At 29.8% G+C, this 22,694-nt stretch overlaps 2 protein-coding genes across 2 annotated transcripts; one reads left to right on the top strand and one right to left on the bottom strand.

The window, feature by feature from the left end:
* The first annotated feature begins 11,330 nt into the window (after positions 1-11,330).
* LOC130942018 (uncharacterized) lies at positions 11,331-15,961 on the top strand. Its single transcript, XM_057870685.1, has 5 exons — positions 11,331-11,807; positions 12,431-13,364; positions 13,794-13,889; positions 14,254-14,390; positions 15,175-15,961. The coding sequence occupies exons 1-5, from the start codon at positions 11,542-11,544 to the stop codon at positions 15,356-15,358; spliced, it is 1,617 nt and encodes a 538-aa protein (XP_057726668.1). The 5' UTR covers positions 11,331-11,541; the 3' UTR covers positions 15,359-15,961.
* A 623-nt stretch (positions 15,962-16,584) lies between these two features.
* Positions 16,585-20,408, bottom strand: LOC130941872 (glycerol-3-phosphate dehydrogenase [NAD(+)] 2, chloroplastic). The gene is made up of 9 exons (XM_057870500.1): positions 20,031-20,408; positions 19,030-19,166; positions 18,652-18,757; positions 18,340-18,541; positions 18,149-18,236; positions 17,777-17,924; positions 17,253-17,402; positions 17,022-17,171; positions 16,585-16,935 (listed from the first exon to the last, which is right to left on the bottom strand). Exons 1-9 carry the CDS (start codon positions 20,349-20,351, stop codon positions 16,921-16,923), a joined length of 1,317 nt encoding a protein of 438 aa, XP_057726483.1. The 5' UTR covers positions 20,352-20,408; the 3' UTR covers positions 16,585-16,920.
* Positions 20,409-22,694: the final 2,286 nt, after the last annotated feature.

Below are 22,694 nucleotides of genomic sequence, written 5' to 3'. Positions count from 1 at the left end.
CAACTCACACATTGACACATTACCACAATTTACCAAAATTACTATCTCATCATTTTACCCCACTTCACCCAAGTGGCTCAAACTCAAACACATTGACATATCATATACTATTCCTCATGCCAATTCTCAACAACACCAATTCCAATAAATCATTATTATACACAATCAACATCATACTCACCATCAACATGGTTCAACCCACAATTCAACCATAACCAATCATTAAGCATATATCACAACATGCATATTTCTCATACATCATACCACCAAGGCATCAATAATCATCATCACATATATGACCACATCATATATCTCAATCATTCAACAACATCAACAATTCAATGCCTATCTTAGGGCCTCTAGCCTAAGTATTTCCTACCACATTACATATTAGATACGGGAAACCGAAACCATACCTTAGCCGATTTTTCCAAGCTCCCCCGGAGCACTTCCAAACCACTTATCCACAAGCTCTCAAGGTCTCAACACCTCCAAGAACAGATTTTTCACCACCAAACCCTTTCCAAGCTTTTCAAAGTCACCAATCAAGCTCCAATATCCACACATACACAACCTAAGCCACAACCATCATACCCATACACAATATCTCAAAACCCAAACATCATAGAACAACAAAATTACACTAGGGTTGAGAATCTTACCACACCCAAGGTCCAAGGAGACAAGATTAACCTTCTCCTTCAAGAGAGTTGGGTCCTATAACATCAAAGAACCCAAAATCTCAACATTTTACCCATGAAACTCGAAAATAAGGGCTGGAATTTCGAACAGAAACTTGTGGCTTACCTCAAGATTGATTGTATGGGTTTTGTAGAGCTCTCCGCGGTGAACGCGTGGCCGCAAACGGAGCGGCAATCGGAGCTCTAGATCAAAAGTTATGGTGGTTTGAAGATCAATAGAGAGAAAGAACTTGAGAGAGTGTTCTTCCCTCCATGGCCTCCATTTTCAGCATGTGAGTGTGTTTAGTGAGGAGAGAGAATGCTGAAAACTAGGGTTTTGGTTTAGTTTAGTTGGGCCAAGGGCCCACTTTGGGTCCGGTTGGCCCGGTTTGGCCCGTTCGGTCCAATCTTGGTCCGAATTCTATAAAATTGGTACCAAAATTCTTGTCTCAGTCTCCTCTATCACATTTAGCCATAAAAATCACATTTTAGGCTTTCTAGAATAAATTCTCATTTATGGGTTAATTAGCCGTTAATTAACCGGATTTTACAATCTGAGGGGTCTGCTGAGATGCTTGAGGCTGCCTTAGATGAGGTGCTCTGTAGGCCTGATTTTGATTCTGCTGTCTGAAGTTGTTATTGTTATTCCACCTCTGGTTTCCATTGTTATCTCTGCCTCCTCTGTTCTGGAATTGTCTTGCCATCCATGGTTGTAGCTGCCACCTTGATTGTATCATTGATTGGGGCGGTCATAAAAGTTATGAGTGGCTGCCACAGTGTTGTCTTCCTGTTGGAGTTGCGGACATTCATCAGTATAATGACTGTAATCAACACAGATCCCACATACTCTCTGGGGAACCAACTGTTGACTTTGCTGTGGTGGAGAAGGCTGAGCTTGCTGAGCTTGTTGTTGACTCAATTGCATCTGCTTCAGTAAGTTGGTCATTTCACATATGCTCTGAGTTAAAGCAGTAGTCTCTTTGCTAGAGGATACCTCTGCAACTGCTCTTGACCAACTTTGTTTCTGGCTGTGATTCCTAGTAGATTCAGCTAAGTCGCTGATCAATTACCATGCCTCATCAGTAGTCTTGTACTTTTTCATAGACCCATTGCTAGCACCTTCCAATGTGGTCTGATCTTGAGGCTTCATGCCCTGTATAAAGTAGCCGAGCAACACTATCTTGTCAATCATATGGTGGGGACATGCTTCCAGAAGATTATTATCTCATATATTATATTTGTCATCAAGGGAGAGATTATTGAGTTTAGTAAATAATAACAAATAGTTGATGATGACAAACATATTGAAGTTAAGTTAATAGTCCAATTGAATTTGATGTATTTATTAGTGATACAAGCCCAATTTTAAATAAGAAGCCCATTAAAATTGCACCTTGGATAGCGAAACAAAGCCAAGTTCATTGTGAAAGTCATGGTCTTAATTGAAGGAAACAAAGCTTGCTGCGGGCGGAGTATTGCTCATTAGGGCATAATTCAAAAAAGAAAAGAGGGTTCACTTCTCTTGCTATGTTGCTTCGGGTAATATTCAGAGAAAAAAGAAGAACTCGCTTTCTTATTCTATCATCATACATCTAAGAAGAAAAAGTTTCTCTATTTCTCACCAGGTACCTAATCAAAAGAAAGAAAAATAGTTGTCTAATCAAACTACAATCAGAAGAAAAAGGTAATTTATTTTCGTTTACATGCAAGAAAATCATTGGATGATATCTTCTTCCCTCTTCACTACCATTTCGGAAAATATGGAGAAAATAGAGGCAACTTTTCTCTGCTGTAAATCAATGGATAATATTATTTCTTGGAGTCAAAGCACAAGATTAAGGGCTTGAATTTATCAAATCCATTGAGGATCTATTTTCAAGGAAGTTGTATTACTTGTCTCTAATTTGAATTCTTGATTTTTGGGGCTGATGGAAGAAAGAAGAAGAAAGACCTCAGTTAGCTCTAGATTCAAGAAGCTGACTTGTGAAAAAAATTCGAATTGACGAACAGAGCTCATACAAATAGAAAAATCACTTAAGATTGCAAGGAAAGAGAGAGAACCCAAAAAGAAGGGAGAGTAAAACCTCACAAACAGAGTTTGAAGTCTTGGAAGCATTGCACCTAAACTAAAGAGAGCACTCCGCCAAGATGAAGAAAAACGTTTTGAGTTTAAAAAGTTGGGTTCAGTGCATAGAGTAGTCAAGGTTGTGAATCATCATCTCCTTCATGGTTTACTGTTTGTATTTCTGTTTCAATGTTATATCTTCCTTTGTATTCATTCAGTGATAAAAGGTAAGAAAGAGAGGCATTGCGAAAAAATCATTGAGAGAAAAGGCTGAGAAAAATACTTGGAGAGAAAAGCCAAGAGTGATTTCAGTTTTTTTTTTGTTTATTTCTGTTTTGTGTCATGTACCTGAAAAGTATTCTTTGCTAAGTTGCGTAAGCACTTAGTGTGTAGTCTAGGTAGTTACATAGTCAAGTAAGTTTATGTTGAAGTTTGATGTATCTCTGATAGAATTATGTTGAGTCCTTAGAGACTAGATGTAGGTTGCATTGTACTAGGCAACTGAACCAGGATATATACATGACTGTGTTATCTTATTCTTTCTTGCTCTAATTCTATTTTTTACGATTTATAAGACAAAATAAAATTATCTCCTGCATAATCCAATATGCAGAACAAACAGAAGCCAAATTATAAGTTTTGGTTTGAGACTTTGTTAATCAAATTAAAAAAAAAACCATAAATTCAACCCCCATTCTCTAAACCATCAAAAACCTTTAAAAAATAACATCAACTCAACAATGCTAACTAGCACATGTTTTAAAAAATATTAGTCAATTATTAACAATATTATAATATTTACCTATATAAATTTAGATATATTTTAATCTAAATTATTATATATAATTATACATATAAATAACTCTTGAAGTTCATCATAAACCATAAATCCTTAATTATTAATTATACTATACAAGTAATTGAATTTCAATGTATGAAAAATTTTGTGTATATCAAAGCGTAGAAAGAATATTACAATTATTATTATTATATATATATATATCACATAATATATTCACTAATTTTTTACTTTATTATATAAGTTATCTACATCATAATACTAATAATATATCAAATGGTCATTATTTATTAGAAATTACTAATTTATTACTTGTATTTTAATTTTTATTATTTATATATTTAAAAATTACACTAAAAATTATTTACTTATTATCCTAATAAATAATATTTTTATTTTAAATAATTTATTAAATAATTTATATTTATTTTACCATATATTCAAGTATTTACTGAAAAAATATTAAGATATTGAATATTATGACAATAAAAAATTAATTTAAGAAAAATTATTATATCAATTTTTTAGAATAAATAAATTTTTGACAAATAAATTTCTGTTCAATTTGATGTAGAACGATATTAATTTATTCGAATGAATATAAATAAATAAGTCTTTGACCAATTTAAATTTAAAGAGAAATAGGTCTTTGACCATTCTATATGACACTACTTAACGTCTAACTCAATATATTAACGTGATATTTCAGCGACTTCCAATAATAGATACTTGTATTTTAATTTTTATTATTTATATATTTAAATTACACTAAAAACTATTTACTTATTATCCTAATAAATAATATTTTTAGTTTTAAATAATTTGTTAAGTAATTTATATTTATTTTACTATATATTCAAGTATTTAGTGAAAAAATATTAATATAATGAATATTATGATAATAAAAAATTAATTTAAAAAAAAAATATTATATCAATTTTTTTAGAATAAATAAATTTTTGACAAATAAGTTTCTGTTCAATTTGATGTAAAACGATATTAGTTTATCTGAATGAATATAAACAAATAAGTCTTTGACCAATTTGAATTTAAAGAAAAATAGGTCTTTGACCATTCTATGTGACACTACTTATTGACATCTAACTCAATATATTAACGTGATATTTCAGCGACTTCCGATAATAGATAATAGTGATATTAACAGAAAAACTGTGTTATCTCACAGAGATTAAGGACAAAAGTCGAAGTTGATCATTTTTTTGTTATGGATCACGTTGTCATTTGAGACAGAGATTGAATTTGTACTTTACACTAATATATTTATGGGTAATTATACAATAGTCATTTTATGCTTTATCAAGATTTTAGCGACAATTATATAATTGTCAATAAAGACTATTTTAATAGGCGCAAAAAATATATAATTACTATTATAGTATATAATAATAACGACAAATATATAATTGACTTAAAGATATAAATTAATAATATATATTTTATTGTCATTAAAAATAATTTTTATTATAATGCCACGAGATCTACTCTAATTAATTTCAATCACAAAATATAAGAAATAACTAGAAAAAATTCATACGACGTAAAAATCAAAGGAAAATAGTTCATTTTCATGTAAAAGAGAGTACAAGTCTTCCTATGAGTGACTGAGAAATTTACACGTGATTTGATCTTTTTGGCGTTACACTCCCTTTAGATATCTGACATGTTTATGAAAAAATAATGTTCACTTTAATTTTGACGTTAATTGATAAAAATATAGTAATAAATTAATTTGGCAACGAAACTACGACGAGATTACTCTAGTGACCTAAATAGTAAAGAGTGAGAAAATGTTTATAAATATTCTTTTAAAAAACGTAATATATAGCAACAAAACAGGCACGGTTAAACCTTTTATTTTATTATTGTTTTTAAGATAATTTTTTAATTAATAAAGATTTTTGTCCGCATAAGAAAAAATTTAATACAATTATTCTTAAGGGTGATAAAAAGTATTTTGCTTTTCTATTCTTGTTCACATAAAACTGTAGTTTCGATATTAATAATATGAGAAAAAGAATTGTTAAAAAAGATAATAATAGATGTTCAAAAAAAATTACATTTAATTGAAATTGCATTTCAAGATAAATTAGTCAAAATATAAGCCCGTAGCTTCCAGCAAATTAATTAGTCAAAAGTATTGAGGTCAACTAGTCATGAGGAAAAAAAAGGTTGAATTTGATTATATTGTACTTGAATTAAATGAGACATTTTGATATCCAATTTATTATGAAAGCTACAGTAAACCTTTTTCTCTATGTAACTATTCCTCAATTCTCTTTTGTCCTTAATTATGTTTGATTATTGTTCTCCTCCTCATTTAGAAATTAAAAAAAAAAGAGTATGAATGTCATTTCTCAAACCCTCTCTAAAAATCTTAGAAAAACAAACAATAGGACTATAGGAATTAAAAATGCTAAATTACTAGCTTTATCATCTAACAGAATAAAATTTATTATCTAATATTAATTAAATAATAATTATTTTAAATAATATAAATAATTATTAATTAAATAAAAATATACTACATTCTAATTTAATATTAATTTATTTTTTTAACTTTATTAATATATATTATTTATATATTATTTAAAAATATTATTAGTTACCTATACTTTCTCTTAAGCTAGTATCATTCTTTCATTTCTTTAGAACCAAAAGTGTCTACGTGTCGTCCCACTGTTTTTTTGAAATAAAAAATAAAATAAAAAAGTGTTAAGCTCAGTTACTATTCTCTATACTAATGGTCTCGAATCCAAATCCACCCAATCTATCCAATAATGTATACGCTCTCTCTCTCACCCTAATTTCTCAAAGTTTTCTCTCTTCTGTTTTCAACACTGTTGTACTCATCCCCAATCAGAAACCCTAACGCGAGCTACGCGGAATCTTCGACTAAGCTTGGATTACTTCAAGAATTATTTTGAGTCGATGTCTTTAAGACTTAAGAGTTAAAACCTGATACAATAACAGTGAGATATAGAAAGTAAATTTAGACTTACATTATCAATAATTTAAATCACTCTTCTAGAGAAAAGAAGAGGAAAAATAAAAAATAATTTTAAAATTTCATGTTTTTTATGCTTTTTCTTATTTGTATTTATAGTGCTGAACTTATTAAAGAGATGTTAGAAACTGTTCCTTCTTTTGTTATTAGGAGTCGATTCTTTAAATAAAACATGCAAAAAGTAGAATTAAAAAATATAATCTTTTCAAATGTTTTAATTTGTTGAGCACATTAACAACTTGGAATCAAATTTCCATTACTTTAGAGATGGATACTTAACTTAGACTTTACAATATATTTGAACAATACATATATTTTTCTTAAATCTTATATAATTCTAATTTACTCTAAAGAATAAATAGTTATTTCGAAAGATTATGATTTTGAAGATTATGATTTTGATAAAATGAATTTCAAAAAATATTTTTGATAAAACGACTCTCTAAAAATGTGTTTTATTTGACAAAATATACGGCAATAGTTAATTTATAATAATCAACTAATTATTAACTTCTTTATAAAATTACTAATTTAACTCTCCACCATCTAGGTCTCTGTTTCCATTTCTGTTTCTAACTCCATTCCTATCTCCAACACGAATACTAGATAGTAGATACAATAAATTAATTACAATAAAAATTAATTACAATAATATATAAAAAAAAAAGAGAGAGATGAAAGGAAAAAATTCTAATAAAATTTGTGATTACAATCTAAAAGAGAGAGAAAGAGAGATAATGAAAAAAGAAGAGAATGAGCAGTGACAAAGTTTAGCTTTGGCAATGGGGCCATAGCTTCCCCAAATTTCTTATAAAATAATTAGCACTTTACCAAAGAAGGCAATTAGCACATTTGATTGAAATTCTATACTCTCACTTGATTGTCATCCGTTCAACATTGGCTTTTTTCATTCAGTAATTTTTTTTTTAAATTGAGTTGGAATGCGCAATTTTTTTGTTGACTAGGTTGGAATGGGCCTTGCCTTTGAAGAAAAGAGATTTCGTATTATTTTATATTGTCTTGGTTCTTTAGTTGATTATTTTTAGAAAAAGATATTTAAATATTTAATACATATTATAAAATCTAATATTTATCTATTTAACTATAAATCTTTTTTACATATTTTACATCTTATATATTATAATTTTTCTATAATTATAATGATAAAAATAAAAAAATAAATAACTTTTTTAAGAAGAATACTAAATTTTAAGAAAGAAAAAATATAGCTTATATAATGTCAACACTTATTGATACTCGACAGTATTTTAAAATTTGAAAAGTACTATTCTAAAATATTTTATAATTTTTTATAATAACTTATTTATTATCGTATTAGTAATAATCTTGAAAAATAAGTATATTTATATATTTTGTTTTATATAAATATCATTATATAATTTTTATGTTAAAAAATTTTATCCTCTCAATTTTTTTTTTCAATCTCTGCAGCTGAGAGTGAAGCAAAGAGAAAAAAAACTGCTACTGCTAGTAGAATTTTAGTTATCGCCTTTTGAATTTTTGTCAAAATTTATAAATCAAAAGCATTTGATTGAAAATGATTATTTACCCTACTTTAAATTACTTAAAAAAATATTCTATAAAATAATACTTATAAGCAAATTAGAGTATGTCTAAATCGAGCACAATAACTTAGAGTGCAGTAGATGTGTCGTATTTATATAAATTATCAGATTTCATTAAATAAAAATTAAAGACTAATATAAAAAAAAACCATTGATGGACTCTAATAAATACAGAATATCCTAATACATAAATAAATATTTTTTAATATACAATTCTTTAAATGATAGTATAATTTTTTATTTTTAAATAAATAAATATAAAATATATTAATACAAAAATATAAATATTTTTTATTCATTAAATTAATTATTATGTAATAAATTTTTTATAATATTAAAAAACTATATTAAAATAATATTTTAAACTCAAAATATAAAATTATAAAATAATTAAATTTTATTCTATATTATTTGACAAATAATTAAATTATTATCTTCAAAACTTGTTAACTAACTACTTTTATTAAAATATTATTATATAATATAATTTTTTCTCAAAATATTTGTAAAATTTAATTTTTCTACTTTATTTAATATGTATAATGTAGGTTCGTTTCACATTGTAAGTTCATTTTTATAAATTTGTCTTATTTGTTGACTTTTCTCATATATTAGTTATTGTTAGAAGAAAATAACATTTATCCATGAATAATGATATAGTGTGACGGCTAATGCAACTATAGAAACAAATATTTGTATTAGAAAAGGTTTTGAGATCTAACACTTTTTTGATCAATAAATTAACTAATAATAATTAAACACTAAAAAATTTAAAATTAAAAAAATAAAATATCCAAAATTTAAGTAAAAAGATTTGAAAATAAAATAAAATAAAATAAAATCAATTTAAAGTATAAAATTTAAGATTTGAAATTTAGAATAAAAAATTTTAGGGTTAGAATTTTGTATTTAGAGTTTGAATTTAGAATTTAAAATTTAAGATTTAGATTTTAGGATTGTCAATGAATGGTGGTGTGGACAGCCAATACTAGTTGGTGATTGATTGAAATTGTAGTGTTAGAAGAAAAGAAAAAAAGTACAAAAAAAGAAATGAGTAATTTTTAAAAATATTCTAAATATTTTAAATTTTACAAATATTTTGATAAAAAGTTAGATGGTATAATAATATTTTTAACAAAAGTAGATAGTTAATAAGTTTTGAATATAATAATTTAATTATTTGTCGAGTAATATAAAATAAAATTTAATTATTTTATATTTTTATGTTAGTTTAAAATATTATTTTAATATAATTTTTTAATATTATAAAAAATATTAATATTTATAATAAAAAATATTCATATTTGTTGTATTTATATATTTTATATTTATTTATTTAAAAATAAAAAATTATGTTATTATTTAAAGTATTGTATATTAAAAGATATTTATTTATGTACTAAGATATTTTGTATTTATTAGCATCTATCAATGTTTTTTTTATATTAGTCTTTAGTTTTTATTTAATGGAATCTGATGATTTATATAAGAATAAACTTCTACATCCAAATAAATTTAACTAAGTCTAACCAAGTTGTTATAACCGCTTTTCAAATCACGCGCCTCCTCCTCCTCCTCCTCCTCCTCCTCCTCCACCTCCTTCTCTTTCGTTATCGTCATCACCAACAACATCAACATTTTGCTAACATCTTTATTGGTTCTGATTTTTTCTGGTGCCATAATTAAATTATTTCGGTACATTTTTTAGTTTATTTCGGTTTATTTGTGTGTTAATTGATGTTCACTCTTGATGTTGCTGATAAGTATTGACCAAATTTATTCCTTAATTAATTTCGGTTCATTTCTTAGTTTAATTGAGGTTTATTTGGATCCAGAAATGAATTCGATGTGTGTTTTGTTGATGATTGAGTATTTTTGACTACTTGTTCAAAACTGAACTAATTTCGGTTCATTTGTATATTAATTGACGTCCACTTGATGCTGCTGATAATTATTGACCAAATTTTTTAGCAAAGAAGAATGAAATTATTTATTATCACTTTATTTAATTGTATTAGATTCCACTCCATTCTATTTCATCAGTTTAGTTTTGAACAAGTAGTCAAAAAGACTCAATCATCAACAAAAACTCATCGAATTCATTTCTGGATCCAAATGAAGCTCAAATAAACTAAGAAATAAAACAAAATTACTCAAGGAATAAAAAAACTTGGTCAATACTTAACAGTAGCATCAAGTAAACCTCAATTAACACACAAATGAACCGGAATTAGTTCAGTTTTAAACAAGTAGTCAAAAAGACTCAATTATCAATAAAAACACATCCAATCCATTTCTAAATCCAAATGAACCTCAATTAAACTAAAAAATGAACCAAAATTACTTAAAGAATAAAAAACTTGTTCAATACTTAACATCAGCGTCAGGCGAACCTCAATTAACATACAAATGAACCGAAATTAGTTCTGCTTTAAACAAGTAGTAAAAAAACTCAATTATCAACAAAAACACGTCCATTCTATTTCTGGATCCAAATGAACTTCAATTAAACTAAGAAATAAACTGAAATTATTTAAGAAATAAAAATTTAGTCAATACTTATCAACAGTATCAGGTGAACCTCAATTAATATACAAATAATCCAAAATTAGTTCAGTTTTGAACAAATAATAAAAAAGACTCAATTATCAGCAAAAATATATCGAATTTATTTCTAAATCCTTATGAACCTCAATTAAACTAAGGAAGAAAAAAAATACAACAATAATAACAGCAATAAAAGAACAACAATTGAGAGAAAATACGTGACGAAGAAAAAAGAGAAATGCAAAAGAGAAGAAGGAAGAACGTAAAAAACGCAAAGAAGAAAGAAAAAGAATAACGCAAAGAAGAAAAAAAAAACATAAAGACACAGAAAGATATATTTGTGTTAATGACGTGTGTGTATACGCTCGCATAACGAAAATAATTTTTATTGAGTTTAGATCAATTTTATTGAATTTAATTATTAAAAGAATTTAAATATGTAACTAAATTATTTATATAAATATGACATATTTAATGTGCACAAAATTATTATGCTTATTTTAGACCTAACACATTGGACATAGCATTTTTGCAAACCAAATGAAACCGCTCTATGCAAAATTCATCGACTCATTTACACAAATTACACACAGCTTTACTTTAGTAAGCAAAACTGCCTCAGCTCATTCTCGTACGACAACTACACACAATTACACAAATCGTTTTTTTTTCTTTTTTCTTTTTTCTTTTATTGACTCTCTCTCTCTCGCCAAATCTACTCTCATTTTCACACGCATTTTCACAAACATCTTGTACGCTTCCACAATTCTCTTGCAAACCCACTTCCCATTCTTCATTGTTAATTACAATTCACTCTCACATAAAAAGAGAGCATTTATATGATGAGTGCGCGTGGTTCGCCACGTGATCTGGGTTCCAAGGGGTTCATTGCGATGACGATGAACACATTTTCTATGATCTTGTTGTTTCTGATAAGCGAAGTGGGTGCTTCGATCCACGAATACCAAAACGAAACCTTTATGCGGCGCTCCAATTCCTTCTTCTTCCATGGTGGAAGTGAGGGACTCTACGCTTCAAGGGTTGTCCAACAACACTCTCAACCTTCCGAAGACAACAACTCCCTCAATGGCAAATCCTTCATCAGGTTAAATTTCATTTTTTTTGGGTTTAATTCATTTTTGGGTCATAACTCATTTGTTTTTAGCTCTTTGTTCGAATTGGAGGGTTCTTGTTAATTGTTATATTCCATTTGCATATGGACTACTTTGATCCATTTGTTTTCTCACCAACGTGATACTGGGATTTTTCTTGGAAAATTCCTTTTTCAAATAAAAAATAGATACTTGCCCCGGTTGACTCAACTTGATAGTAAATATGAATTTATAATTACATAGACATTAAGCTTCGTTTATTGTTACCTCAGTTTCAACAAAAGTGTCCTTGACCCAAAAAAAAAAAAAAGAAAAACGAAGATGTCAATTACCACTGTCCAACTTAACCGTTAGTTTGAAACCGATGGAGTAATTAAATTAGCTTACAATTGCAATAGTAGAACTGTAAACTTTCACCTCTCCATGGCTTACTAGGATTGCCACCAGAGTGTATTTAATTTATTGATAAGATTTAGTATATTAGAATTTAGAAGGGTCATTATTGTTGTTGTGTAGTTTATCAAAATGGGTATTCATGATTCCCATATATTGAGTGAGGGAGAGATAGTTAGAAGGAGTTTTTGTTAGTCCTTATTAATGTTATGTGATCAATCAGGTTTGAGTCAATCACATTTCGGAGAACAAAAGAATCTTCTGAGAAGAAGAATGATATGCAGCAAAATACAGGGTTGATTGAGGCTATCATAGTCAAGGTGAGAGATAGGAACAATATTGGGGGTGCTTATCTGAACTCTGATGCCATATGTTGCACTCCGGAACTTGCCAAGGAAAATTCGTGCAAGTTAGGCGAGGTTATCATCCGTGAGAACCCGGATGATCCAAATGGACCTAAACGTATACAGACATTTTTCGCCGGAAAGAATGAGGAGTCTAAAATGGTTATCCAAACTGTTGACATAAAGAGTACTGGAATGTATTACCTGTATTTCATGTTTTGTGATCCTGAGCTGAAGGATACGGTGATCAGTGGAAGAACCGTTTGGAGAAACCCTGATGGTTATCTTCCTGGGAAGATGATGCCTTTGATGACGTTTTATGGTTTAATGTCTTTGGCTTACCTTTTTCTTGGTCTTGTCTGGTTTCTCCGGTTTGTGCAATACTGGAAAGATGTAATACAATTGCATTACCACATTACTGCTGTCATTGGCCTTGGGATGGTTGAAATGGCTCTCTGGTATTTTGAGTACGCAAACTTCAATTCCACTGGAAGCAGGCCAATGGGAATTACAATTTGGGCTGTTACCTTCACTGCTGTGAAGAAGACGGTCTCACGGCTTCTTCTCCTGGTGGTTTCCATGGGTTATGGTGTCATGCGCCCAACGCTTGGTGGAATAACCTCAAGAGTACTTCTTCTTGGTGTGGTGTATTTTGTGGCCTCGGAAGCACTTGAACTAGTGGAACATCTTGGTAATATTAATGACTTTTCTGGAAAAGCAAGACTTTTTCTGGTGCTGCCTGTTGCTCTGTTGGATGCATGCTTTATTCTTTGGATCTTTCAGTCATTATCAAAAACCTTGGAGAAACTTCAGGTAACCTTGTATGCAATGATTTTCAATAATGCTCTATATTATTTCATGAATACGCATAATATTGGCTTCCTAACTTCTTAGTTTGTGAGCAAGAAACATTTCAATGAGCTAAGTGGCCAGCTTTGATCTTTAAGAATAGGCACATGTTAGACATATTTGTATGGCTCATTGGTTATTTTTCATGACTTCTTGTGTCTACGAAAATAATATAATGGTTAAAAGAGGGGAGGATGTGTTTATGATTATAGGATGAATTAAAATTGGGTAATGGAAGAATTCTGAGTTTCAAAATATGGTCATAGTTTTCTTATACAAGATTATTCGTTGATTCTTCTACATTATTCACTTGAAATTAGCTATAACTTGCATTTCATTTTCTCAGATTTCTATTACAAATCATTATCTCCACTTGCCTATTATATGCCGCAGATTCGGAGAATTATGGCTAAACTTGAGTTGTACAGGAAGTTCACAAATTCCCTTGCAGTGACAGTGCTTCTGTCAGTTGTATGGATTGGTTATGAGGTAGTCTTCTGTTTCTTTATTGTTCCCTTACTTTATTTCCTCCTTTTTCCTTCTTAATGCTCACTAAACCAAAAACTGCCACTAAATGAGGAAGTGCATACATGTTTTCCTTGTAGCTAGCTATATAATAAAAAGAAAGAGGGAAAAAAGCTCTTTTCATGTTGCATACTCTTTATTTTGATTTTCTAAGCCTAGCAGAGTAAGTATTGTGTGGTATAATATATTTGATTACAAAATTTACGAGTCAGCTTGATGTCGGAACCCATCAAACAATTCTGAGAAAAGGAGTTGCTGAAAAATCAGGAGCAAGATATTTTCATAATCACTTTCTTTGTTTATGATGATTAAACTTATTTTGTTTCAGTTGTACTTCAATGCATCTGACCCTTTGAGTGAGCTATGGCGAAGAGCTTGGATCATCCCTGCTTTTTGGACTTTGTTGGCTTACTTTCTCCTGCTAGTGATTTGCATTCTATGGGCTCCATCTCAAAATCCAACCAGGTATTGCCAAAAGGATGGGAAGAAAGAATAGAATTATAAATTCAGACATCACATGAAAACTCTTTAGAAATGAAGTAGATTAACATGTTATGGGTGAGCACATAGGTCTTCATATTTATCTTAGTCTTCATTTCTCTTCACAACCTTTTTTTTTTCCCTCGAGAGAACATCTTTTACCCAGGTAGGGATTTCTATTTTTCGATTAGTTATCCTTTTGTTGCATTTCTGATATTTAAGTCTTTTGGATAATTGCTATTATAGGTTATGATAGTTCTCATGTTTGAGAACACCATATAAATTCTGTTCTATGTTCATTCTGATTCCCTTTTATTAAGCTTAAAAGCCTTTGCTTAGACATCATTTAGCTGTGGTTTGATGATAGGGTATAATTTTTTACTGTAAAGAAATTCGGGGAAATACCTCAAGTATTTTTAATAGTAAGACTGCAAATGATGCAATATATTTTAATGTAACTTCAATAGTGAACTGATTATTCGTATTCTATAAAGATCTTTATTTAATAAAAAAGGTACTAATAGGTCAATTTTGTCATGTTTAGGGGAATTTTTTTAATAAAGCCATAATCACTAGTCCATTCTGTTGTGAAATATGGTTATTGACTTTTACAATGTGAATATTTCAAATGCTTTAGTAATTGAATTTTCACAAATATTATCAGATTTGTAAACTGTAGAGAGAGTGCTTATTACCCTTGTATTTTACATGCTAATTTCCTCATTGAGGTTCTTTACAGTTTGAGTTAATTTTTATGTGGGATGTGCAGATATGCATACTCGGAGGAAACAGGGGATGACTTTGATGAGGAAGCTGTGGCACTTGCCGGTGCTGCAGTTAAGGTGACTGGGGACATGGCAATTGTGCTAGAAAGAAAGGACCGAAAGACATTGGTGGGTGCTGATCGTCATGTCTTCAGCCTTGAAGATAGGGAGGAAGACAAGAAGGAATGATTCTGCCACACATGTTCCTTTCGTTTTGAGCAGCTTCGGTAATGTCAGAGCTCTTAGAATGTTCATGTTCTATTCTTTGTTGTGCCTCTTTGTACTACTTACTTGGAAGGTCTTAACTCTTAAGAGGAAGAGAAAGTAACAAAAGCAACAAAAAGATAGGGAAAAGGAAAAAGAAAATAAAGAGGGAGGACGCAATGATTTGCCATTCAACATGTAAATTCAAGGCAATTCAAAGATGGCTATTCGCCTATTCCTTTTCAGTGGAGAGTAAACAGGAAAAAAAAAAAAAGAAAAAAAAAACTAACTGGTTTTGGCACAAATGCATAGTATGGTGGGAAAGAAATCTTGTCTTGTAGGATTATGATTTATGATATCATTGTTGTTATTATCATAAATTGGCTCAAGCAAGTTTGACCCTAGTTTTGCTTACCCTTCAATATGCTCTACTGGGGATCCTATAAGAAGAAATAGAGGAAAGTGTTATCAATTATTATTGTAAAGATATTCTTCATTAGATATCATAATGTCTTGTGTTCAATTTTAAGAATTTATTTTAATACACCAATATATGTAATTGAATGACCACTAATTTGATATTTTACAAAAATAACTATCTTTTGTCTTTACTTTTTTTTAGCTTATGTGATCTTAGCCAACGAACGCCCTTCAGTATTTGGTAATTGTTCAACACCCAAAAAAAAAAAAAAAATTCTGTCTGCAAAACTGGGCGATAATTTAACATCTTTTCTGTTAAAATTTAAAAACGTGTTTGAAGCGCAAATTGTGCTAGGAGAAATTTTTAAATTTCTTATTATATATTCAGTATCAGAATATTTTATAATATTATTTTCATGACCTAACTTTTGCGGTTAATTATGTGGTACGCCTCATCTTAACCATCTATATTAATATTAAAGGTTAAAATATTATTAGAACACAAATAGACTATTAAAAACTATACATAATGAAGGGAAAAAAAAAAAAATCCCAAACCGTTGATCACTTTGAAAGTTTTCACACTGAAATTTCCGAATTAATACATCCAACGGGCGTAAAACAACATACTTGCTCCTCTAAATGAGTGCAGGGGATAATTACATCCACATAAAATTAATTTAATCTCAACGTTTTAGCATGCAAATACATTTTAGCTCATATATAATAATACAGTCATACTATATATATCTGTATCATAATATCTAATTACTGATTGCATATTATTTAGTGTTGGATGACATGATAGGCCTTTGAAGCTCATAAGTCAGCTGAAATCAATGATATGAATTATAGAGTGAGGCACATTCTTGGCTCATATTCTTGCTTACTACCATAACAAGGTAAGATTATTATTGTATTATTATCTGCACATTTCTCATAGTTTTAGTAACTGTATATGCTGGAAATAATCCCAGTTTCTGCAAAATTGTTGTCATCAAAACTCAAAGGCTCAGCTATACAAAGTGCAATGGCGAAAAGAATTGAGCAGATACCCATGTCTTACAAGCAATTGGTAAATAACAATGGTGTTGCTTGGTGCCACTAAGTTTGCTGAGATGAGGTTTTCATACTTCTTCAACCTGCATTAAAAATCATTGCCAATCAAATTTGTACTTTAAATGCAAGGCCTTTATTTAATTCATAGGAAGACGAGGGTGAGGTTAACCTGTGGGAGGCTCATTAACTCGAAAACAGCCTTCTTAGGGGTGAGTTCATTGTCGATAATTCGTGCTACTGCCGTCAACACTGGCATCTTAACATTGTATTTCTGGGCCAAAGCAATCACAGCTCCGGCTGTCGAGACACCTTCCGCTACCTGTGCATGGCAGGGATAAACATTTTGATTTGTATAAAAAGTTTGGATATGATCCTACAGACTTGGAAACTAATTAGATACCTGATTCATGGAGCTCAGAATGTCCTCAAGCTTCTCGCCCAATCCAAGACGAACACCAACTGTTCGGTTTCGTGAAAGATTAACAAAACATGTAAGCATGATGTCTCCAGTTCCTGATAGACCAGTTATCGTAGTAGGCTTTGCACCCATCTTCAGAAGACAATTGGAGGAAAATGAAATTAGCTATCAGTCATTTGAAAGAAAGAACTGAAATGCTCCAATGGAAAACGCCTTGGGGCCTGTTTTAGTTTCTATTTTGGGTTTCAATGTGTGCATTTTCATAATTGTAAAGAAAAAACTGAAAATAGTGAAAACAACAAAATATTGTTTTCTATTTTCCTTCACAAAAATTTAAAAACAGGCAAGACTGAAGTTAAAAACGAAGAAATGAAAACAGAAACTAAACAAGCCCCAAGGTTACTACACATTCTATGCCATTTGCAAACTAGAAGTTCTATAAAGCATTGCACCTACAGTTAGTCCTCAATATGAACATGATTACTCCCTAAATCCAGATCAATTACCTTTGTCGCAAGCCATCGTATCTCCGAACAACCTTGTGAAACAAGTGCAGCCATCGAATTGTTACCAAGATTCATACCTTCTACTATGCCAGCAGCTATTGCAAGAACATTCTTGAGTGCACCAGCTATTTCAACTCCTGTAACATCACTGGAGTTATCAGAGATTACAAGCTGAACATTTGCAACAAAATCTGTATATGTAGTTGTTTAACAGTTGATGAATTATTATTTCTTTTTCAGAAAAAAAGAACAAAAGTGGCTATATTATGCATCATCAAACACGAATACTCGAGTCATAACAGAATGAAAAAGAAGTCAATTATGTATAAAACTAAATTTCATTTATATACTGAAGGTCATGTATGGATCTACCTCGATGTGCTGATTCTTAGATGACTTGAAGCTAGTAACTGCTGAACTTTGTTTGCCAATTTTTTGTCTTTAGATGCCACCACCATTGCTGCCATTTGAAAATGCATGCAAAAGACGAATTGATTTAATTTCAACCATCATATAATCAATCGAGCGAATCCACCAGTGCAGTTAGCAATTTCACAGTTCACCTGTTGGTAGCTTATTCATCAATTCAAGAGCAAAAGAAGGTCCGGATAATGCAACGAAAGGCTGGCGTGGATTCCGTAGCGCTTGAGGAATAATTTGAGCCATCATCCTCAGTGTATTCAGCTCTAGACCTTTACTAAGAGATATGAATGGCAAACTTGGATCTACATAATCAGCAACGCTTTCAAGAAACGAAGCACTGAACTGTGATCGAAGAAAATAAGATTCAATGTTTTCGAACTTAATGAAGTACCAATTTACTGCACATTACTACAAATACCATCCAAATAATCTTGAGAACAATTTCAAATGACCTGAACAGGAACAGCATGAAGACAGTAATCGGCATTAAGTAAAGCAGATTTTGCATCAGTTGTGGCAACTACATTATCCGGAAGCCAGTGATCTGGGAAGTACTTACTGCAATGGACAACAGTCACCTTAAATTATAAATGGCCGATGAAATTAAACAATTACAAGAGTTATTTGATTTCTGTTCATGTTTTGTATTTCATGTTTTCAGAATTTTGTGAAGGAAAAAAAAAGGAATGGGGAAAACTAAATTCTAGTCTCTAGTTTTACTATTTTCTTCACAAAACTTTGTAAACAGGATATAGGAGACAAACAGAAAACAAATAAGCCCTAAACCTTGATGATCATGATTCACGAGCACAAACAATAACAGTAGCTACCAATTGCAGTGCCTCTCATTGATAGAGAAGCAAACTTGAGGATCCCGAACAAGCATGTTCACCTCTAATTCAGCCTTTCTATTTGCAACATGAGCAGCCATTGCCGTCCCAAACGAACCCCCTCCAAGCACAACCACCTTCGCAACAAAGAAAGAATTTAACATTGCCATACAAGAAACGAAAGTAAACCAAACTTACAAAAACATAATACTACATTATATCGAATCCAAAAATAAATCACACCAGGACAAGATGTTCCAAAATCACCAAGAAGAAAAGAAAGCCTGAATTACCAGTTTGGTCTTTGAAAGATACACCTTAAACCAATTAGTCCTCTAACAGCTATCTAAATATGAATCATTTGACACCAACACAGATACTTGACATGATACGGACAGGGATACAAATAGATATGGCACACGAGCTTGTATCAACCTATAAATTTTCAAGATTTATATGACTTTCATGTATTTACAAATGTCAAAATGCAATATAAACTACTACCTAAGTTCAGCCAATTTGAAACATTCTTGTCACATGTTGGCACCAATACTTGTTACTACTAAGTCAATTCAAGATTTATCAAATATTATTTTCATATTCCTTCTAAAATGACTTCAAATTAGCAAGAAAAAAAGGGTGCCCTGCGATTATCGGATACTAACACATGTCGAACATAGACAAGTGACTAAGCTATCAAAAAAGTTCATATAGATTTTATCTGGCATCAAGACTAAAGTTGACGTCACATGGAAAAAATGGGTAATCAAATAGATAGTCAGTTAATAAAAGAATAAATAAAGATACAAGAATTAAAAATGATTAAAAGAACTTAATGCAGCAAAGAGAAACCATTTTCAAATCAAGCGCTCAATAAAATGAATAAATCATAAACCAAAGAACTACAAACTAGAAAGAAATTATGCCACACTTTCGTAATGTAACTCAATAACATCGTAATCTGTTGAAGGTGCAAAAAAGATGCAAAGAAAGAAACGAACCTTCTTGGTGCGTTCGAGGACGTCGGTTTTGTTCTTGGAGCGCCACGACCTCGACCACCGAACCAGCTTCTCCCACGCGACCCGAACGGCTCTGCGCCGGTCACGGGTCGAGTCAGAATCCGGTTCGGGGTGTGCTTCCTGTTCGGGTTGGGGCTGGAGGGAGGGAGAAGAAGAAGAAGGAGTGTGACTGTGAGTGTGAGTGTGAGTGTGGTGGAAGCGGAGGTCGTGAGAGGGGGATTTTGAAGTAGCACTGTTGTTGTTGTTAGCGTTGGAAGAGAAGAACAATGGGGTCGCGAATGATGATTCGAATAGTGCCGCCATTGCCGAAAGGTTGGGAGCTCAGTGGGAGAGAGGTGGAGACGAGGGAGAGAGTTTCGGATTTTTTGCAAGAAAAAACAAAATGCCGCTACCATATGGATAAAGTAATTAAATTGAATTTTGGTATTAGATTTTTTTTGTGACTATTTTGGTATTAGATTAGATATATAACTTTAATTTTGATGTCGCTGTAAAAATTTTACACCATCATTTAAGTGCCTAATATCACATTAAAAAAAATAATTATTCTTCGTATTAATTACATAAATAATTATTTAAAAAATAAATATAATTAAATAATTATATAAAATATTATCAATATGTTAAATTAAATTTTAAATAATGAATGTTAGGTAATCAATGATCATCTTAAATAATATGAACAACCACCAACCAAATAAAAATATAATACACTTTTAATTTAGCCATCTAAATTTTAATATTAAAATAATCATCCATACATCTAGTAAAATGAACATTCGATATATTTATTGTTCACATTATTTAATATTTTCATTGTCTATTATATTTTTCCATTCTGAATATATTTTTTTCTTAAAACGTGTAATTTCTATTTATTGTTCATGTAAAAACTTGGGCAAAAATGTTTTGAATAATAATATAGATATAAGAAATTTTAATAATTAAGTTGATCAAAACTCAACAAAAATTATTTACATAAAATGTTTTTTTTTCTTTGTATTTTTTTGGATTTTTTTTCTATTTTTTATTCTTTTTTCTCTTTTTTCTTATAATATTAGTACAGTATTTTTTATTTTCTTTCTTGGTTTAACTTTTTTTTTATTCATCTTAATACGATAAAATTAAAACAAGATAAATTATAAAAAAGTAAAAAAAAAAGATGATAATAAAAAAAGATGATGAAGAAAAAAAAATTAAAATAAAAAAACATATAATAAAAAACACAGAAATTTTCATTGAAAAATACAAAAATTTTAGCTGTATAATACATAAATTATTTTATAATATGCAATTTTTATTTAAATAACAAAAGAAGAAAAATACATAAATTTTTGTTAAAAAACACAAAAATTTTAATTACATAATATATAAATTATTTTCAAAGTGTGCAATATTTTAGTTGAATAACAAAAAAAATTTTTTTTATTAAAAATTACAAAATTTTTAGTTGTGTAATACGCAATTATTTTGAATTTATCGTAATTCACATAGTTTAAAGATCATATTTAAAAATTAATCTGATAACTCCCAATCAAATATACATATCTAATTTTTTAATTATCGGAATTTTTTAAATTTAAACTTTTCAACACACTATTCTTTATCAAAAATTAGTCCCATGAGATTCTAAATCCTATAGAATTAATTAAACATCTTAGAATATATAATTGTCTATAGATATAAATTAGCACATAAATTTTTAACTACAAAACACATAAAATTTTGTCAACAGAATAATTTTTTTTCTTCTACTACTATTGCATTTTTTTATACTTCTTCCTCAAATTTGAGTATAACAAATTAAATATTCTCAATCTTCACCAGAATTGGATTCATGTAATTTTAAGTCATGTAGAATTAATTATATATTGAATATGGCCGTCGTATTTCAAAATTAGTGAAAAGACAAATTAACACATAAAATTTTAATTACAAAACACATAAATTTATATTATTTAGATATAATATTTTCTTCTTTTTACTAATGTATTTTTTATTCTTCTTCATCACCAATATTTTTCTTTTTCTCTTTTTTTTTTTCTCATCTTTCTCATCTTTTTTTTTTCTTTTTCCTAGTATGTCTTCTTCTTCCTCTATTTCTTTTTCTTCAGGTTTTGCTCTTATTTCTTTCTCTCAAGATTTTTTTTTTCGATTATTTGTAAATTCTCAACCCTAAATGAAAGATTAAGTTAACACTCAATGCTTACAAGACTACACATCAAAATATCACAATAACTCATACTTAAAAAAATTAAAACAAAAACTAAAACAAAGAAACACTCCAATATCATACCACAAACAACAGAAAAACAAAAATCCATAATTAATCAATCACAACCAATACCTGATATATTTGCAATTCATTGAAGTAAGACAAAATATGGCTACACATCGAGCAAGACACCAACACAACTCCATATGAAAGATAATACAAGACTTATACCATATTTCTCTTCTGTTAATTTCTTTCTTCTTATTCCCAACGTTGTGTCACTCTTTTCCTTCTTCTGGTTCTTGTGCTTATACTCAGATCCTTGATCTCATTCCCCCTCCACTCAAGTTTTGTCTAATATAATTCACCAGAACCTCATCATTGCTACAAGATAGATTAAGTTGCAATCTACTTTTGAATTTATCATCTTC

The sequence above is a fragment of the Arachis stenosperma genome, chromosome 7 (genome assembly GCF_014773155.1).
Source record: "Arachis stenosperma cultivar V10309 chromosome 7, arast.V10309.gnm1.PFL2, whole genome shotgun sequence".
Lineage (NCBI taxonomy): Eukaryota > Viridiplantae > Streptophyta > Magnoliopsida > Fabales > Fabaceae > Arachis > Arachis stenosperma.
This window is presented reverse-complemented; position numbering and strand designations above follow the sequence as displayed.